The sequence below is a fragment of the Montipora capricornis genome, chromosome 13 (genome assembly GCF_036669925.1).
Source record: "Montipora capricornis isolate CH-2021 chromosome 13, ASM3666992v2, whole genome shotgun sequence".
Taxonomy (NCBI): Eukaryota; Metazoa; Cnidaria; class Anthozoa; order Scleractinia; family Acroporidae; genus Montipora; species Montipora capricornis.
Genome location: NC_090895.1, coordinates 31,959,062 through 31,978,074, shown reverse-complemented (window position 1 = coordinate 31,978,074; position 19,013 = coordinate 31,959,062). Strand labels below are relative to the sequence as shown.

Sequence of the window (19,013 nt, the reverse complement as noted above, 5' to 3'; positions counted from 1 at the left end):
TGCAACCGGTAACAGTTGTACCTTTGTGAACGGCTTAACTCGACGAGAAAGAAAAATCCACACTTTCTATGCAAAGTCAAGAGACTTGACTTGACTGTTCTTGGGTGGTAGTCATTCACCTGAACCCACTAAAAGTACGACTCACAGAATTGCAAGGAACACAATTTTGTACAGAATAGACCTTTTCGGCTTGTACATTTTGTTTTCCCTATACAGATCATGTGATAATACTCAGGAGATTTGGTCTTTTGTTTTGTTCATTAAAATGAGGGCATGCAAGCATGAATATGCCTGCATGCACTCTTTTTAATGAACAAAACAAAGGGCCAAGCCTCCTGAGTATTGTCACATGATCTGTATTGGGAAAACAAAATGTACAAGCCGAAAAGGTCTATTCTAAAAGCAATTACCACTTTTCATTAAAACTAGGAGAACTAAAGAAAATTGAATTTATAAAAGGTAATCAAATTTTATTCCGGCATTGAGAAGCAACCAGATAATTTTGAACTCACAGTGAACTAATAATATGTAGAATTTTAAACTAGGCGTCGGAATTAAGCACTAAAACGTTAAACAACGGAAAGATCAGACAAATAAAAATTAATTCATAAAACAAAAATATGTTCTTTTCAACAAGGTATCATTTTCGGGGCAATTGCGTACAGTATGTAAAAAAAAACTATCAAAGAAGCATCGTTTAACAATGCTGTCAGTAATTTGAAAAATAGCGCTTCAACTTGCGTATTCTTTGAAAATATAATGAAGCAGTTAATCTGGTACTTATGTTTGACGTGCGCAACTTTAAACCAGTAACTGTCACTGAATTTGAAAACTCCCCTCTTCTCCCCCCACCCCCCCCCCCCCCTCCCTCTTATCACCTTTATAGTCTACAGGAATGAGTCAAATACTAGTGGCTACTTTGGAATACCCGGCTCACTAATCGTACTGTACAATGAGCTGCCACCGCGGTCCGCAGTCCCATAGTCGATGAATGAAAATTGTTAAGTAAAATGAACTGCCACCACAGTCCGCTGTCCCGTAGTCGATTGTCAAAACACGACTGCGGGACTGCGGTGGCAGCTTTTAATTAAGTAAAACATTTAGTGGGCCAGGTATTCTGCAATCTAGCCCTGAAATCATTCCCGTACTCAATATTCCAAGGTCCCCACACACAAACCAACGTGTCGATCCTCTTTTTTGTAACCTCTTTATCAGCCCCCTTGAAATGGAATGGAAAAATAAAGCAGCGAGTTTGAGGAATGGGACACACCAGGCGTCTACTCCCTTGAATGCTCTCCGCTGTTGGTAGGCCTGCCCTAATTCAACAAAGCTTACTTTTATTATGCGCGGTGGCCTCATGGTTAGTGCGCTCGACTCCGGATCCAGTGGTCCGGGGAGAAAAGCGTCGGCCTGATGGGCCTTCTAGCAGGGCTCGTAGCAGACTTTACCTACCTACCTACCTACCTACCTACTATTTGAAAATAATAAGCGAACGTAAGATTTGACGAGTATACGAGTACAGCACACTAAAAGAAGTCCTCATATAAACTTAGCGTATTTTGAACAATCAAGAACGAAATTAGACGCTAAAGTTATTTTGAAACCCGCACTCAATTTAAATACGAAAATGGAGGGCTAGCGCTGGCAGTAAATTGATTAATAATAAGGCTATCTATATATTTCTGAAATCTGTTAGCTTGCACCTTTTAACGGCAGTTTCACATCAGCATAAAGAGGATTTGTACTAAAGATATTGTGTAATTGAGCAAAGGTAGGTCTCTTCTCGGGTTTTAAATCCCAGCATTGTAACATCAGAGAATATGTGTGATCTGGACAGGCTTCAGGTCTTTCAAGCCGTTTATTTTCCTCCTCAAGCATGCGTATAACCTGTGCAAGAAGAGAATATCATCATAAGAACGTGAGACTGGCTTGAGTATTCATTTTTAAAAAAAAGCAACTAAGCGAAGCTTTATTTTGTCTGTTATTGTGCGTTGCCTTTGACGTTTTGAGATGAATCATGTACTTCAGCGTTATCACGCGGCCTCAATAGTATTAAGCCTTTTGCTTTCTGTTATCCTTGGATATTATCACGATCATATCTCGGCAAGTTCAATAATAGTAATAGTAATAATGTAATAATAACAATAACAATCATCATCATCATCATCATCATCTAATTAGACAATGCCAGAAATAGGTAATCTCACCGAACTGTGAGATTGTGAAAACAGTCTTTGAACTGACTTTCCACACATTAAAGAAAACTGTCCATCTTAAGTCAAGAATATCGCTTTGAATTGTAAATTCCACATATTCTTTGTAAAATCTGAACTACTGAAAGTTTAGGTGAAGCGAAATAATAATAATAATAATAATAATAATAATAATAATATAATAATAATAATAATAATAATAGAACTTTTTCAAACGATAATGTTTAAAGCTGGGGTTGTGCACAAATGAAATCAAATGAAATTAATACATATGACTAAATCACATTAGGGCCGTTTATGCGAGAGAAAATAAGCCGCGGCTTACATAAGACGCGAACACTCCGTATAAATGGTACAAAATCTACGTTCACGGCTTTCTCAAGCCGCGGCTTATCCTGGCCTGGGAGTTTATACTCGTATAAATAGTTCCTTTCGCGTATTATGTACGCCGCGGCCAGATTAAGCCGCGGCTTATTTTCTCTCGTATAAACGGCCATTTTGGTTTTTGAGGAGAGGGGAAAATCAGAGTAACCGGAGAAAAACTTGTTGGTGCAGAGAAGAGAACCAACAACGTCAACCCACATATGACACCAAGTCTGAGAATCGAACACGGGCCACATTGGTGGGAGGCGAGTGCTCTCACCACTGTGCCACCCCTGCTCCCTGTTTATTCCTTGTCTTTCTATTGCCTTTGTATGTTATCACTTTTAACTCACCTCTCCCCCTGACATTTCACCGTATGGTAACTGACCAAAGGAGTACATTTCCCATAAGGTTACACCATAACTCCATACATCACTTTGATGAGAGAACGTTCCAAAATTAATCGATTCTGGTGCATACCTTGAAAAACCATTACAGGAAATCCATTAATGTAATGTAAAATATTCTTTATTTCAGAGAACTGGAGAGAGATTGGGCTTCATTTCTACTCAACACGAGAAGATGCCACACCCAATCAAGGAATGGTAATTTAACTTTGTCAATTCCAGTTACTAAATACTCAAATGCCATCACTAACCTCTCGTTTAATACACTGACTTCATTGGGATTTGACAAGGGGAGTTGTTAGAATAGTTACACTGTCTTTTCTCAATTCTTGGTAAAGTAATACTGATGTGTTTTTTTGGGAGGGTGTGTGTCTGTGTGTGTGTACAAAGGAAAGCTTACCACTTTACTGGCCAGCGTCCACCCTGTGAAGCCTTGTAATAATCACTCCCTGAGCCTGTTGCTCGAGACAAACCAAAGTCACTTATTTTTACCTAACAGAAAAGAAAGAAGAAAATCATGCTAACAGATGTCACCTTTATTAACCAATGCAGAGATTTTATTGCATACAGTAGTTTACTCATACATGGAAAAGGAATGAATCTCTAGTCTACCTAAAGAAAAAATTACATTTCAACACAATTCGAAATCAAAATAAAATGCTTCTGAACTTTTTCAGGGATACTCTGCTTCTTGCTAGCAAATTTTTCCTGCTTGCACACTATGATAAGAGAAACATTTTTAAGTTGCTGCTCAAATCATCATTAATTTTATTTTGAGTTCACAGCCAGTATAATTGCAAAAAGGCCCCTATTTTGTTGTTCCTGTCCAGGTTGCATGGCAGGACAATAGGGAGCTCAAGCATGCATGTTTTTGAGACGTGGACGGCAACCAGATGTGAGCTGTTTTCCCTTATAATTTGTCTTCACACAACCACAGTTATATTGCTAAGTATCTCTTCTCCATTAGAGATGATTAGTATAATACAAATCTGGGAAACCCCACTGTCCTGGCATGTGAAATGTTCTCTTCCAGTTGCAATCCACATCTAAAAAACGCGCATGCTTAAGCTCCCTAATTATAATTTTAGGGACTTTAAGATAGTACACGACGGTAGACTGGGACAGTTAGATGAGTGTCATGTCACACAAAATCCCTGTGACATTTGACCGTCATGCTTCTAGGACGGTATGTTTTCGCCGGGTTTCTCGTCATGGAATCAACGGTGAAACGGTAGGAATTGATCTATACTTATTCGCACTATTTTAGTCTTTTCCTTTATTATGCATTGAAAACTGATCACCCAATGGGTTAAATGTGCATTTGGTTGTGTTTGTCTTGATTTATTCATCGCTGAAATGAAAAAATCTAGTGAAAATTCTGAGTTCATTCCAAGACATCACTCAGCCACAGCGCAGCTCAAACCAAAATTTGCTTGTTCTCAATGTAGCTTTATCCATAATCCACCATGACACAGGAGGAAAGCAGAAAAGAAAGGTAAAAGAGAAAATTGTAGCCGCATTTTTTGTTTATGAACCAATTCCCTTAGCGGATTTACACTCGCTAGAATCCAAGGAATCTAAACAAAATGGTTCAAATTCCCAGTAAGGATAAAGAGGATTCACTGATTCGTATTCATGGTATAAAATAAGAAATTCCTCCTCGATAATTGAACCTTCTGCAAAAGAAATTACAAGAGAATTTTTCGCCTCTTCAAAACACATGTTTATTCCACCGTCCTACGGTCGTGTTGGCCGAATCTTAAGTTAAAACTTTTCACGCCTTTCTACCGTACTCGTCCAAAGTCTCTGGTATACGCATCCAACCATCCCAGCCTACCGTTGTCCACTATCTTAAAGTCCCTATTTTAACCTGAACCTTGGCAAATGGCTGCGTTTCAGTAAATCCAATGTTGTCTACAAGCTAAACCACAGTGACAATGTGAGGCTCATACAATATGTAGGTTTAACTCCCCTTAGACACTGATTTTGTTCCAGTATGCCCTTGTTACTAAATAATAAATCAACCATTCCAATGAACTATGCTGGTCCAAACCTGTTGCTTGGTGGACATCAGGATGTTCCTTGTCGCCAAGTCCCGATGAACAAAGCGCTTTTTCTCCAGGTACATCATTCCCCATGCTATCTGAGCAGCCCACAATTTGAGATCCCTTTGAGAAATATCTGATTGATGGTCAATTAAAAAGTCTAGTAGTGCACCCATCTGAACCAATTCTTGAACCTAAAATGTGAGTTTACAAAGAAGAATAAAGAACAAGGCTGGGTACCTGACCAGTACAGGCACTGGTTGGAATTTTTTTACCTGATATGACGCTGGTGAGCACACTTACGTGCAGAAATGCAGGTAATAAGATGCGCAGACAATTTTGATATCCAACACAAAATGTCAGTTTAAGGAAGCTCCCTTGAGTTTTAGGGCCTTGCACAAGCTGGGCATTATATGGCGCGTAAAGCCTCAATCGCATGTGTTTTTCTGATTTTTGTGACGTCAACATGACCAAATCTGTAAAATTAACTGTTGAGTTTTTCGTGTTCCCTTCCGTAAATTTTTTAAAAAATTGGCTCAGTTCTAACCACATACAGTTCCCATCATACCCTATATTTGTTAAAATCTGTCAGTCTGAGAGCGAATTGAATATAATGTATTTAGAAAAATAACAAATTACAGCAAAACTGTCTGAACGAACTTGACTTTTTACCACTTCAAAATGTCAGAAAATATCATTTCAATAATGTGGTAAAGAATAAAAAAAAAATCACTGAAGGAAAGTATAAATGCTAAGGAATTTACATGTAGCCAAAAATAGAAATGTGGTATTTCTTCCTGTCATTAGATGTGACGTTGCCATGCTAGCAGCTATAATCCAAAAATTGACACTCCAAAAGTAAGCTGTATTATATTGGTACCCGTACTGGTAAATCTCTACAGGGAAAACTTTAAGAGAAGTTAACTAGGTTTCCTTTTGTAACTTGTGCCCTGTAGTGACGGTATTGGCAAATATTCTAGGTAATAAGGTAATAATAAAGGTACTAGTTGTGAATTTTAAAATCAAAGGACTTCAGGATCCCACAGCTAAAGAATAGCTGTATTAAAGACATAAGTATGCCCAACCACACTCATCTCAGGATTATGCTGTGTAAAATACTCTGCATCAACAAGGTGCTATGTACTCTTTCAAATAACCACTTACCAAAATTAAAGGAGGCCCAAGACAAACACCAATAAGTCGCACAATACATGGATGATCCAATCCAGACATGATCCGTGCTTCACGAAGAAATTCCTGAGAAGAGGATTTTGGAAGTGAGATCTCACATTAAACAAGGTCTTTGGAGATGTGAAAAAAATCATTAATAATTATTGTATTTTCAATATTAAGCTATGAACATACCTGACAGTCACAGCATTCTTAAGAGTTTCATTGTACATCAGAACAGAAACACCAGTATCACTCTGAATTTTTGTTGAAATAACCCTTTAACACCCAAACCAGCCTAAACCGGCCAGACTGAGTATTTTACTCTGTCTAACGCCAGACAATTTTACTCGTCAATAGGGAACTTCCGGGAGTCAATGGGTTAAAACTAATTATGAATTCTTTCTTGGGTCAGGTTTGTAACGCAGATATTATTGAAACATGCTGTAAAGCATCAAAGTAAAGGTGCAATGAAACACTACTAAGATGTACCTGTTCTCCATGTGCTATCTTTTCAGGATGCAAAGTCTTCATAGCAACCGGAACCTATTGACAGTAACAGCACAGACAGACAACAGAATAGCAATTAAACACAAAACCTGTGTTGTTACAAAATAATAAGATCATCATAGAACAGACACTTTAGACTTCTTACCTTGTCTCCTTTAGGATCTGTCCACACACCTTTGAGTACAGAGCCAAACTCCCCTTGCCCTAATTCTGGACCAAGCTCTAAGGACTCTCTTGTAATAAGTGTTTGTCGAGACTGCAATGGATTCCCTAAATGATGAAATGAATCATATGAACTGCGGATATGAAATCAAGTGAAGCTATGATCTTCGCAGTTATGAACGCAATTTTTACAATTGCGCAGAGAAGCCTGAAAAATTGAGGACTTCAACGGGGTCCTGAATTTTTCAGGCTTCTCTACGAAATTGTAAAAATTGCGTTCATAACTGCGAAGATCATAGCTTCACTTGATTCCCTTAAGATGGCAAATGTGTATTGTACCATCCATGTTTGCTTCAGCTTTCAACAAAATTGAGGATACGAGGGGTGACGAGGTTTAACCTGATGCCAGCGTGCTCATGTAACTTTTTTTCCAACTAATAACTTATAAACAACCACCTACAAAAAGTGCTACTTTAATAGTAATGTACAATTTAAGAAAACTAAGTGTTTGGAAAAATGGGTCAATGTTTGAAAGGACTAGTAATCAGTGCTTCATCTCCAAGACCTGTATGCGACTCTCGTTTTTGTGCTTAATGTCCAGGATTTCATGCAGTATCACCTGTTTTACAATGAGATTTTGAATGATTTTTGGTAGTTTGCTGTGAAACAGATCCAGCTTACCATGTGGAAGAGTTGAATTGCTGGGTTTTTGAGGCAAAAGAGCAGGCTTTGTGGGACTTGGTGGGGGGAGGGGTGGTGGTGGTCGTCGTTGTCCTCTTGGGGGTGGGTTTGTAGGGGGAGGAGGGAGAGGCTGCCTATCTGCTAATTTACTGAAATTTTCTCCATCATGGATGGCTAGAACTTGAGAGCCATGTTCACTGGCGGTTCTCTTCAAAAGTGGACTTAATCTTCTTGGACTATCAGTAGTATCCAGGGCTTCCTAATTCAGAGAAAAGGAAACAATAGTAAGTTCTACATACCTCGCTTGAAAACAAAGAAAACACCAGAAAACTAAATATTATTGAACAAGAACAATAATTTGGAAGCTCTGCACATTTATTTTGCAATCTCATGTGATCATGCTTAACAGCAACCTGAAGTAAACAACTTTAAGTACCATACAAACAAGTTTCATCTTGGTCGATAAGTGACTACATTAACAAAGTTTTGAAATGAAATCCTCATTGCCCTATTTCTGGCCATTGCTCATACAAACCAATATTATTCCTCAAAACCTTACCACTGATTGAGCTCTTGGTATTGGAATTCTCCCAGGCTGACTTCTACCGGGAGAACTGCTGAGTATGGTACTATGAGCTGGTGTCATGGAAAGCTTGGCTGGTAGCAGTCCTGTTCGCTTTCTTGCAGGAGGAACTGGTATGTTCTGTACAGTCACTGGTGGGTTTCCATCAGGGGAAACGGCCATCTTAAGAAGAACAGGCAAACCATCTGCACATCTGCTGTAGTGGTCGATAACATGTGGTAGAGTTTCAAATAAAGGACCGTCATCAATGTAAAACCATCTGTCAGACTGTGCAAACAAAATGGTGACTTGAATGAAATTATTGAAAGATCATTATACAAAGCAGTTCATTGTGATCACTAATGAGCAATTTAAGGAGGCTCGAAAGGGTTTTCGGCTGAGCGCGCGCGCGTAAGCCACACACGCATTTCGTAAGCTGCTCGCGTCAGCTCATGATTCAAATGGGTCACCAGAAATAAACAAATACCGCCAATTTCGCTCCCCTTTCTCCTAATTCCTATATATAAGGAATAAAAATAGACAACACCGGTTCACGAAAACTACGAAACTTCTACACAAACGGCTTAATGGCACTTAAATCCGTTTGTGTTGGCCTGTAGCTCCACTCACGCGCGGACTCGAGTGAGTGGGTGACGCATGCGTAAATGCTGATCTTGTAACCCCCTCATTTTTCCTGATTTTGCAACTTTACTCGTTCATATCTCTGCTTCCGGACAGTGAATTTTTTTCATTTTTTGCATGTTAACTTAGATTAATTTAAACCGTTTGTCTTTCAAATTTAAAAAAATTCTGTAGGTGAAAAAAAAAGTTACAGACACATTTCAAAAAAACTGATTTTCCCGAAAAACTGGCCTACAGATTTTGTTGAATTTTAAATATTTTAGAGAGTATTTCCAACATTTCCTGGTGACGCGGAATGGGAAAATTTCACCGTCCCGTTTCTTCAAAAAAGACAACATATGTAGATTTTAAGGCTCAAAGAAATGCCTAATATCGTTACTATGGTAACGTTATTTTGGAGCAAAATATAATGTGAGAAATCTACGATGGGTACTTAATACCCTGGCCAAATTTCGTCCTGATATGATTACCCTAACTGTATCTAAGGACAGAATGTGTTTATTTCTTTGAAAAATTGAGAAACTATTTCGAGCCTCCTTAAACAAGGGCTGTCTACAGCCATTTGATATGGTTGAAACAAAATGTTAGTCTCTCTCTGGATGTCCTGAATATATTTCAAGAATACAAGCATATTCATTTTCCACCTTAGTTACATAAAAGAGCAACATTTTTATGCATACTGAACCTCTCATTATCTGCCTGTTATTATTTTCATGGCATGATCAGTACGTAATATATTATATCACTATTTGATCTCATGATAAATAAACTGTACTACTTACCCTGCTTCGTATTTGATAATGAAAAATCTGAGAGTTGACGACCACAGACAGCACATAATAGCCATGATCTCTGGTACTAAGTCGCACAAGAAAGAGCCCATCCACCAACCCCCACTTCTGAAATAATGCAATGGCTTCCTAAAGAAATTCAATGAAAGAACAAAAACAGAGACTATGAAGCCACTGAAATGAAAATGGGAAGTAGGCAGCATTTTCCTATGACTGAAAGAGGTATGTGGGACAATATTCTAAATGAGGCTACAATAGAACCCTTTTTTGCTGTTGTTTCAATACATTTCAAGAGATACTGATCCACAAAGGTGAGTTTGCTTATCATGAAATGGAAAAATAATTTTAAGCTTTCACTTTAAGCAGTTTTCTCAGAGTTAGTTTTGATTTACAAATCTTCCATCACTGACTTATTAATGAGGTCTCGTCATAGGTTTAATTAGGTGTCAGTTTGTTCACATGTTCAGCAATAATTATATGAGAATGAATAAGCACCTTGAATGTAGTTTTGAATAAAAAAATTATTCTTTTGTTTAGATGTTATTTAGTCTGTTAGGTTCTCAAAGTAAAAACAGGTAGTCGTATTCTAGGAGTTTAACCCAATGACCCCTGGGAGTAAGACCTAACAGATTTTAGTATGTCTAACGCCAGATGATTTTACTCGTCAACTGGTGTGTCCTAGAGTGTTTGAGGTGTCAATGGGTTAAGCAAGCAACTTTGAGATAACTTTTCAGATAAATGGTGTCAGCGATTTTGGATATTTTGTGTCTTGCATTTGTTATCTTCCATCAAAAGTTGAAATTAATATTGTTTTCTCCAGGAATTTAGACAAAGTATGATATAATTAAATCAAAACACATCAAAAAATTGAAAAACACTGACACTGTTTACCTGAAGATTTATCTCAAAATCAATAATTGCTTAAATGGCGACTTAAACTCCACTTAAAATAAAACTTAGGTGGAAGACAACTGAACATCATTTGTAGACAGCCATTTTGGCCCTTGGTAACTTTGCCAATCAAGCTGGCAGAGAGCCACAACAGCTTGCGTCAATTGCTGTGGCCCCTTTATACTGTCCCAACCATGATTCACAACAGAAGACAGACCACGCACCTTTCTACCCAAATTTTCATGGAGCCACATTCTTGGCAAAGTCTTTGGGGGTTGCACTGAGTAATTATCAATTAACTCAGCTATGTGCACATGTCCGCAGTGAAGAGCAAGATCCCTGGGTGTGTCACCTTCAGTTGAACGTGGATGTAAAGGAGCCCCAAGTTCCAAGAGAACCTCAACACATTCAGCATGACCTATGAAGAAAAGACTCTCTATCAAAGAGCATGAGCCTAAAGGTGCTCAGTAAGTTTAGCCAAATTTTGTTCTACAATGCAAAAATCATGTGAGTCAGGGAATGACTTACAAACTTTGGTGCAAGAGAATGAAAAACAGACGACTTTTCTTATTCTCGGTTTTCACATGACGTCACAACCGCCATGTTGGTGCCCTAAACAAAGAAAAGGCGGCCATGTTGTTGCCCCGACCAAATCCTCCGGGAATTTAACTCTATTACTATGCAAACGCTTCCTTTCGTTTTTGTTGAAAAACATGGCTGTTGATCACGTGAGTTAAAACCAGCAATTCTCAATTCCCTAGTTTCAGTCAGCATGGGATAAAACATTGCATGATTCCAGTGCAGTTGGCTTAGTACTTGGATGAGAGTGACCTTTCAAAATGACAAAACAAAATGTTTTCCCACCAAAAGAAAAGGTTCATGCGCTACCTATTGCATCACTTATGAGATCAAGTGTAAGGATCGTGGTGATGTATACATAGAAGATACCTCTAGAAATGCTTACACTCAAGGAAAAGAACACCTGAGACTTTTGGTGGGAAAACAGGAAGAATCTGCACTATGGAGGCATTGCGAGGAAAAACATGGCGGGATAGAACAGGATTTCAGCATGAATGTTACCGGTAGTTACAGAAGTGACCCTATGGCAAGGCAGATAGCAGAGGCGGTCAGAATTAGAAAAATTCCCGCTGCACAGCTGGTGAACACAAGAACTGAATGGAACTATGTGCGAATTCCCAGGGCGACCTTGGTTGAATGATTGTTTTGTTTGATTTACATACTGTTCTAGTAACATTGAAGAGACTCGAACTGAGCAAAATATATTTTTATATGTTATTTTTGTGAGTGTCCAAAGCTTCAAACTTCAAACTTTAATCAACATGGTCAACACACACAAAGTGTGGAAACCTAAAGTGGGAATATATATATATATTTTTTGGAAGAACCCAATTCTAATATTATTACTATTATACTGACATCACTATTTTTTCACCAGAGTATCTCAATTTGGAGTGGAAAATTTGATAATATTAACCCACTGAGCCCCAGGAGTGTGACTTCATAGACTTTACTGTGTCTAACTCCAGACCATTTTATTCATCAATGGGGAGCAGTTCAGGAGTCAGTGGGTTAATACTATTCAGGGTGAACAAGTCCTTTGAATATAAAGCCTGGTTCTCATATGCCACCGATGCACCTGCGATATGGCCGCCGGCACTGCCTGGGATACTGTTCCGATATGAGAACAGAAGTTGCCAGCAATATTGACCATCTCAGTCTTTACCGCCAGCATGCCTGGCAAGTTTACTTAACTTCAACTTCGCAGGCATGCCGGCAGTAAAGCTCTGCGATGGTTCCAGTTGCCGGTGGTGCATGTTCTCATTCGTCTGAGAAGTATCCCAGGTGGTACCAGCGGCTACGTCGCATATACATCGGCGGCATATGAGAACCAGGCTTAAGTGAAATCCTGAGGTTCAAACTGCTGTAACAGCTGTTCTGCAAAATTTTCATGCTCACAATAGTCGTCAGCCAAATAAATATGATTATAAGTTTAATAAAATACTATTTTTTGCTTAAGGACAGTGCCTACTAATTCAAAGGTATTTGCACGGTGTATGAATATGCAGGAAAAGCAGATCTTAACCCTTTCAGCCCCGTGGGGTTCCCCATTGACGAGTAAAATTGTCTGGCGTTAGACAGAGTAAAATCTATAAGTGGCACATTTTTCAAAGATAATTGATCAACAATATTTATAAAAAGATTTAAAATACAAAGCAATATATGGCATTCTTCTCCAAATTGAAGCTTAATTATCTCTGAAAAATGCATGGTTTCCCCCAATTTTCTTTTTGAATACCAAGAGCACTTGCTAGGTTTAGCTTTCTCTGCATAGTTTTGAACCATGCAAAAATATCCCTGTATTAGTAAGCACCACCCAAAGAAACCTGAATGTCTCCAGATGCGCAGAACATATGGACATTGCAATAACAAAAGTAGGCACGTGCACTGTCCTTAACCAAACAAGAAACACTAAAAAGGAAGAAGTACCTTTTAAAGCTGCTATATGAAGTGCCACCCATCCAGTCAGGGGGGAGCGTTCCTGTAGGTCAGCTTTTCCTTTTCTTACAAGACAAGAACAAACTGAGGGAAAACCCCCCACACAGGCTACCTGTGAAAAATCACAGAGTTATTAAACCCTAATGGACAGGTAAATAATCTAGCACTCATCTTTATTAGTGATTTGTTGGTCTGACCACAGGTAGCTCAATATATGAGTATCTGCACTGTACTATATTATGCAAGAGTAGAAACATAAGGATTTGTATGGAAAAAACGGTTTTTCTCAAAAAAATTATTTACAATTTTAAAGTAAAAAATAGCGTACTTGGCTTCTCGTGTTTCTTTGTCTCTGGTATGGTTTCTGGGTCGATTAAGAGTGATTTAGGTGATTTTTCAGGTTCCTCTTCTTTTCTCTCTATACATCCTTTCCCAAGTTTGGGGACTGAGATGAAGCCGACGAACAAAGATCACCGTAGGAAGAGAGGCATAAATTCTCTCCCTAGGCTTCAATCGCCTCAAAATTCCACATGCCTTATTACATGAAATTTTCATCACACGTTAATTTCATGAATCTCGCGATATTAAAAAAATCGCAAAATTTAAGTGACGCGAACAATAAGTGTGGCGAACATAACATGTCGTGAAAATTAAGTGACTTACATTATGTCAATAACCAAGAAAGAGCGAGTTTATTATATAATTACCACAGTGAAACCTTTACAAAATCGCATTTTTTACTGTTCTGAGGCAATGTCTTGGTCATCCTTATCGCTACTGCTTTCTATCTCCTCTCCAGGTGGCACTTTTTTGTACAGTCTTAAAACTAGCCATTAATAATGTCAATAACTGGTTCCCTGTAATGCTGTTCCACGAGCTGCATAAATCTCTCAATGGCTTCCATGTTCTTTGAAGACGTTTCCATTACAACTGTCGCCTCTACTGGATTTTCTAAACCCCCTTGATGAACCAATACATGCAACTTGGTTGGTGGAAATGTCACAGTATAACTTTTTCACCAGTGCACCGGGGAGGGTTCATGTATTGAAAGGATGGCAGAAGGTGGGAATAAAGGGTGTATTAACTGGAAGGGAAGTATTAACGCCAGTGTATCATCGCCAATGAAATGTAAATTGTGTGTTACTCAAAAACGCGAAATTAAAGTGATTCAAAACATAAAATTTCCCCAAAATCGTGAAATTTAAGTGTCCCGAAATATGCTCACATCAAAATCACGAAATAAACATGTCACGAAAATTTCATGTAATAAGGTAGATCATGGACGACATCTCCACTACTTATTCATGACCCACAATTGATCAATGGGTACAATGGTGACCAATCATGAATCTTAGGCCAGGTCGCTAAGTGATCTTCCAACGGTTTCGGTAACATCCTTGTGAATAAAGTCTTATCCAACCTCGGGAAAGGATATATAGAGGAAAAACACGAGGAACCAAAAACCACCTAAATCTCTCTTAATCGACCCAGAAACCATACCAGAGAAAAAGAAACACAAGACTGAAGCCAAAATTTAAATCGTATCATTATTATTATTTTTAAAAATGATTTTCCAATACAAATCCTTATATTTCTACTCTTGCATAATATAGTACAGTACAGATACTTTTACATTGAGCTTGGGCTACCTGTGGTCTGACTTAACCCATCAAAAAATCAGAGCTCTTTCAAAATTCTAAATGCTCAGTTGAAGCTTTGTATTTAACTATGTAAAAGGTTATGATTACGATGATGATGATGATGATGATCAAGGCTGCTGCCTAAGAAAATTTTAAAGCGGCCCTCAGAGCTAAACGCTGAGAACTTAGGAGCCCAACATATGAAGTGAAAGGTGTTGCTGTGAAAAATTAAGGAGCCCAGAGCTATTCTTTGGGAGCCCCAGGCTACTGGGCTCCTGTTAGGCAACAGCCTTGATGATGATGATGATGATTATCATCATCATCTTTTCCCAGGATGATCATATACCAATATTTCTGCCATAGGAGCAGGTCATAACAAATGACTAAGGGTCCTCAGCCTGTCCTCTTGATGTTGCACTCTCATCAGTGGCCTAGCAGTGCTGTCTTCTGCAGAAATGCTGTGCTAACTTTAACCACTACCCCTAACCAGTCTATCCATTTACGTAAATCTGGTGTTTACTCTTGGGGCTTAAATGATTTCAAAATATATGTGAAAACAATATGAATCATTCTTTGAATTTGTTTAAAAATAATACGGTGCCATTAAAAATATACGTTTCCATTGGATGGTGGTAGGTTCATGGGGGAATATCTGTCTACAGTCAGTTAACGTAAGCTTAACAACTATAATTGGCAGGGGTTAAATCCCAGTCTGTATGCTCAAGGGTATGATATTCACCTGCAGTGGCGTACTCCCCTCACAATCTCTTTGCTTGGTATCCGCACCGTGTTTCAGCAAGAGACACACGATGTCTTCATAACCACGAAAGGCAGCTTCGTGCAATGGAGTTGAGCCTTGCTCATTTTTCGTGTTGAGATCAGATTGATTTCCTCCACTTAGCAGTCCAGATACTAAATTATAGTTCCCCTCTGCGCAAGCAAGATGTAATGGTGTAGTTACTCCGTGTTTTCGACATGACGAAGGGGGTGTATTCCCAATGCAATACGGCCCTAGTCTGATCGGAAGTCCGTCAGCCTGGTCAATGTAATATTCAATCAGCGAATCCAAACCTTCAAAAATTGGACCATCATCTATGGAATAGTACATACCACCGCGACATTGTATTTGGAAATGAAGTGCTTGATTCGCGTGCCATAACGACAAAACAAAGTTGTCAGAGCCAGCTTTGTCTCTGACTAGGAAAAGGCCCTCCTGACGCCCGTTTTGGAGCAAGATATCGATGGCTTGTTCACGTGTAATTCGCCCGTGATACCAGTTGCAATCAAAAGAATAAGCAGACATTTTTTTCCAGTCTCCAAAGCTCTTAAATAAGCGGTCATAACTTTGACGACAACTTCCGCTATCCTAAAATACAGTACCATGAAGCATCACATATTTTCAAACAGGATCTCCTAACATAAGGAAATACGAGACTTGAACACGGAACCGAGGTTCCGTCAGATGCATTGTCTATTCGATGAAGTGAGAAAATATATAAATTTGCGGGAAACAGAAAATGGTAAATATTGCCCTTGGTTTGCACCCTAATATAATTTCATTCTTGACGCAAAGACCCTCGCTTTAATATACCATTCCACCTCAATGGCAACCATGGCATCCATGTTTCTTCTACAAGCGAAGTACTGGGAATGAATGTTCCTTTTTCTGAGGTTGGAGAGAGCCCCTATTGGATGTGATACCTACTGAATGTTGCTTGCTGCATCCTTCGCCAACTGCTTTTCGCAAGGGTCCGGGACTCGGCAGTTCAGGAAATGTTTCTAAATTTTGGTAACTGCACAAAAAATTAAGACTAGCTTGTTGTCCCTTCCAATGAGAGAAAAAAAAGGGCCTTTTTTTTCTCGCGTGTTGATCAATGTTAAGGCCTGGCCAAACGCTCGCAACATTTCAACGCGACATCTTGCAACATTGTTGCAAGATGTTGCGACGTGTGTTGAACGGGCTGGCCAAACGCACGCAACATTTTCAACTCAACTGTCGATGTTTTATGAGAAGTAACATACAAGCAGCGGTGACAAACATCAGATACAAAGCATACTTGAAATAATCTTTTACGTACTTGACGTTTCATATGCTTCTGCATACATCTTCAAAAGTGACGGTTAAAATGTAAACATTGGAGTTTAAGTATACAGGATCACTAACTTATTAACTATTAACTATTAAGTAACAATAGAGGTGCCAAAGTAATAGTTAATAGTTAATAAATTTTGCATTAACCGTCACTTTTGAAGATGTATGCAGAAGCATACGAAACGTCAAGTAAAAGATAATTTCAAGTATGCGTTTGTATCTGATGTTTGTCACCGCTGTTTGTGTGTTATTTCTGATAAACCCTGAGATGGCCAAAGAAAATAAGTATATTTACTGTCGATGTTTTGTTTTTGTGCCCCAGGCCTCTGGCGCGCAACAAGTGGACCTAGCGCGCATGCCCAAGTGCAACAATGTTGCGTGAACGTGGCTAAACGAGTACAACATCATGCAATATTCAAAATGTTGCACGGAAAATTTGACCGTTTTCAACTTTGATCCAACATCATCCAACATGTTGCAATATATCGCAACAGGGTGGCCAAACGTATCCAACATGTTGTGCCCAACAATATTGCAAGATGTTGAGTTGAAATGTTGCGAACGTTTGGCCAGAGGCCTTTAGGGAGAGGATAGTTGTGAGTAAACCACCATGACTGTCAGAGTCACGGTCTTCTTCATAATTGACCGCATTGTGCGCAAACAGTGGTTGAGCTTCGTCGGATTCGAAACGATAGTGTGTTAAACGAGTTCCAGTTCATGAAAACATTAACAAATGATTTTTATTCACATTGCTTTGATTAACTAAACGTTATCCTTTACAAAACAAGATTATCCGAAACAAGATTATCCAAAACAAAAAAAACCTTGAAGGAAAAGTTTTTAGAACCTTTACATGTCATCAGCAAGGCCTGTAAACAAAGGAATGCACGTAGATTAGGTTCCAATCGTTGAATGCTTGCGAAATACTTAAGAGGTTAAGCAAAGTAACGAAACAGGCAGGAATTGCTACCACATTTAAAAAAACATCGGGACAAGACTTCCGGTAGGCACGCATGTCATCTAAAAAATAAACCAATTGTGGTGAGCCAACCTCAAGGCAGTCGGTTTCATCATATTTGGTAATAAAGAGTTCATCACGTATTAAATGGAAACTCGTTAAAAAACTCTTAACCCTGATTCATAAGTAACTTTAAAATAACTAACTCACGCTGAGCACTGGCGAAGTCTCGACGACTCTTCACAATCCAGATTTTTTCTTTCATGTCATTCCTGCCACGAAGATAGTCATCAGTCCAACCAAAACTTGGTCAGTAAGAATTGATTCAGGAAATCATCAAATGATCGTGAAAATAATAATACTAAACAAGTGGATGATGAATCTTAAGAAGGTGGAGTTTGTTACTTACGCAAGGAATGGCCATGATAACACCACCAACGCCTTGAGCTTCAAAGACGGTTTGTAAAGAACACAGCGGGCCAATCTGTCATGATACCTGAGAAAAAATAAAAGCTTGGCAACTTAAATAAAAACATTTATGTGTTAAAACAAATCCCTGGCGTTTTCATTAAATCCAAATTGTCCGGCACGATTCATCGGTTTAAATACTTTGCTGAAAGCATAAAAACTTTCTAGATGTACAACAATTCCTCTACTATTTTTAAGGGAATCATGACAACGCCAACCACCCGATTCAAGTCTCAAGCGAATTTGGCCGCGCGAAAATGCTCTACCAATTTTAATGGGAAAGACTACCGCCGGGTGTCCTAGCGGATTTGGACCCCTGAGGGCTAGCGGATTTAGTCCCCCTTCGCGGATTTAGATCCCCTATTACAGCCTTTTGAACTCTTTGTCGAGTTTGGATTAGGAAAACTGACCGATACCATAAAACATAAATCTTTGAGAAAAAGCCCAGATCAGTTAATTTTTCAGTAAAGGCTGCTTAAAGTATTCACGGCGGCCTTTCGTAAAGTAGATGCGAATTTCAACTCCTTCCTGAAGCGTTTTTCTTTCATAGTTCTTTTTCTTTCATTTGATAGTCTGAATGGGCGGCGCTCTCACAAAAGAGGTGCCACTTTTTGAAATACATGTATAATCAATGGGTTTTCCAACCAAGTGGTGTTAAACACCACTAGGTTGGAAAACGCATCGTTAGAAGTTTACCTAACTACAAGGCATCAGAAGATTTTTCCTTCTTTTTATGAACAAAGTTTTACGGTCATGAATTCTCGTATTGATTTTCAATAAGGAGAAAAAAGCAAAGTTATAATTGAGTTTCCGTAAACGTTTTTTACAACTAAAAACAATTTGCCTTCATCAAAAGAACACTTTCTAATCAGGGGGGTCCAAATCCGCGACAGGGGTCCAT

At 38.8% G+C, this 19,013-nt stretch overlaps 2 protein-coding genes across 3 annotated transcripts in view; both read right to left on the bottom strand.

The window, feature by feature from the left end:
- Positions 1 to 467: 467 nt before the first annotated feature.
- Positions 468 to 16,027, bottom strand: LOC138029217 (tyrosine-protein kinase HTK16-like). The gene is made up of 13 exons (XM_068876925.1): positions 15,334 to 16,027; positions 12,946 to 13,066; positions 10,662 to 10,855; positions 9,538 to 9,675; positions 8,111 to 8,401; positions 7,552 to 7,810; positions 6,854 to 6,978; positions 6,691 to 6,744; positions 6,193 to 6,285; positions 5,037 to 5,222; positions 3,384 to 3,475; positions 2,930 to 3,056; positions 468 to 1,887 (listed from the first exon to the last, which is right to left on the bottom strand). The coding sequence occupies exons 1-13, from the start codon at positions 15,895 to 15,897 to the stop codon at positions 1,693 to 1,695; spliced, it is 2,439 nt and encodes an 812-aa protein (XP_068733026.1). The 5' UTR covers positions 15,898 to 16,027; the 3' UTR covers positions 468 to 1,692.
- Positions 16,028 to 17,426: 1,399 nt separating this feature from the next.
- LOC138029447 (uncharacterized) overlaps positions 17,427 to 19,013 on the bottom strand; it is a 6,783-nt gene continuing 5,196 nt past the window's right edge. Inside the window, exons 6-8 of one of the 2 annotated variants that reach the window (XM_068877179.1) lie at positions 18,054 to 18,140; positions 17,855 to 17,916; positions 17,427 to 17,555 (exon numbers count right to left, since the gene is read on the bottom strand). In XM_068877179.1, coding sequence (XP_068733280.1) covers positions 17,536 to 17,555; positions 17,855 to 17,916; positions 18,054 to 18,140 — 169 coding nt within the window. In that variant the 3' untranslated portion in view covers positions 17,427 to 17,535. Of the gene's footprint in view, positions 17,917 to 18,053; positions 18,141 to 19,013 lie in introns of both variants that reach the window. The other variant, XM_068877178.1, reaches the window with a different exon arrangement.

Coding starts and splice junctions, on each gene's coding strand:
- LOC138029217 (XM_068876925.1), bottom strand. CDS start 15,897: ATGTCTGCTTATTCTTTTGATTGCAACTGGTATCACGGGCGAATTACA. Junction 10,856..12,945: donor TCATATAGCAGCTTTAAAAG/GTACTTCTTCCT, acceptor TTTTCTTCATAG/GTCATGCTGAATGTGTTGAG. Junction 6,286..6,690: donor AGATAGCACATGGAGAACAG/GTACATCTTAGT, acceptor TCCTCTTCTCAG/GAATTTCTTCGTGAAGCACG.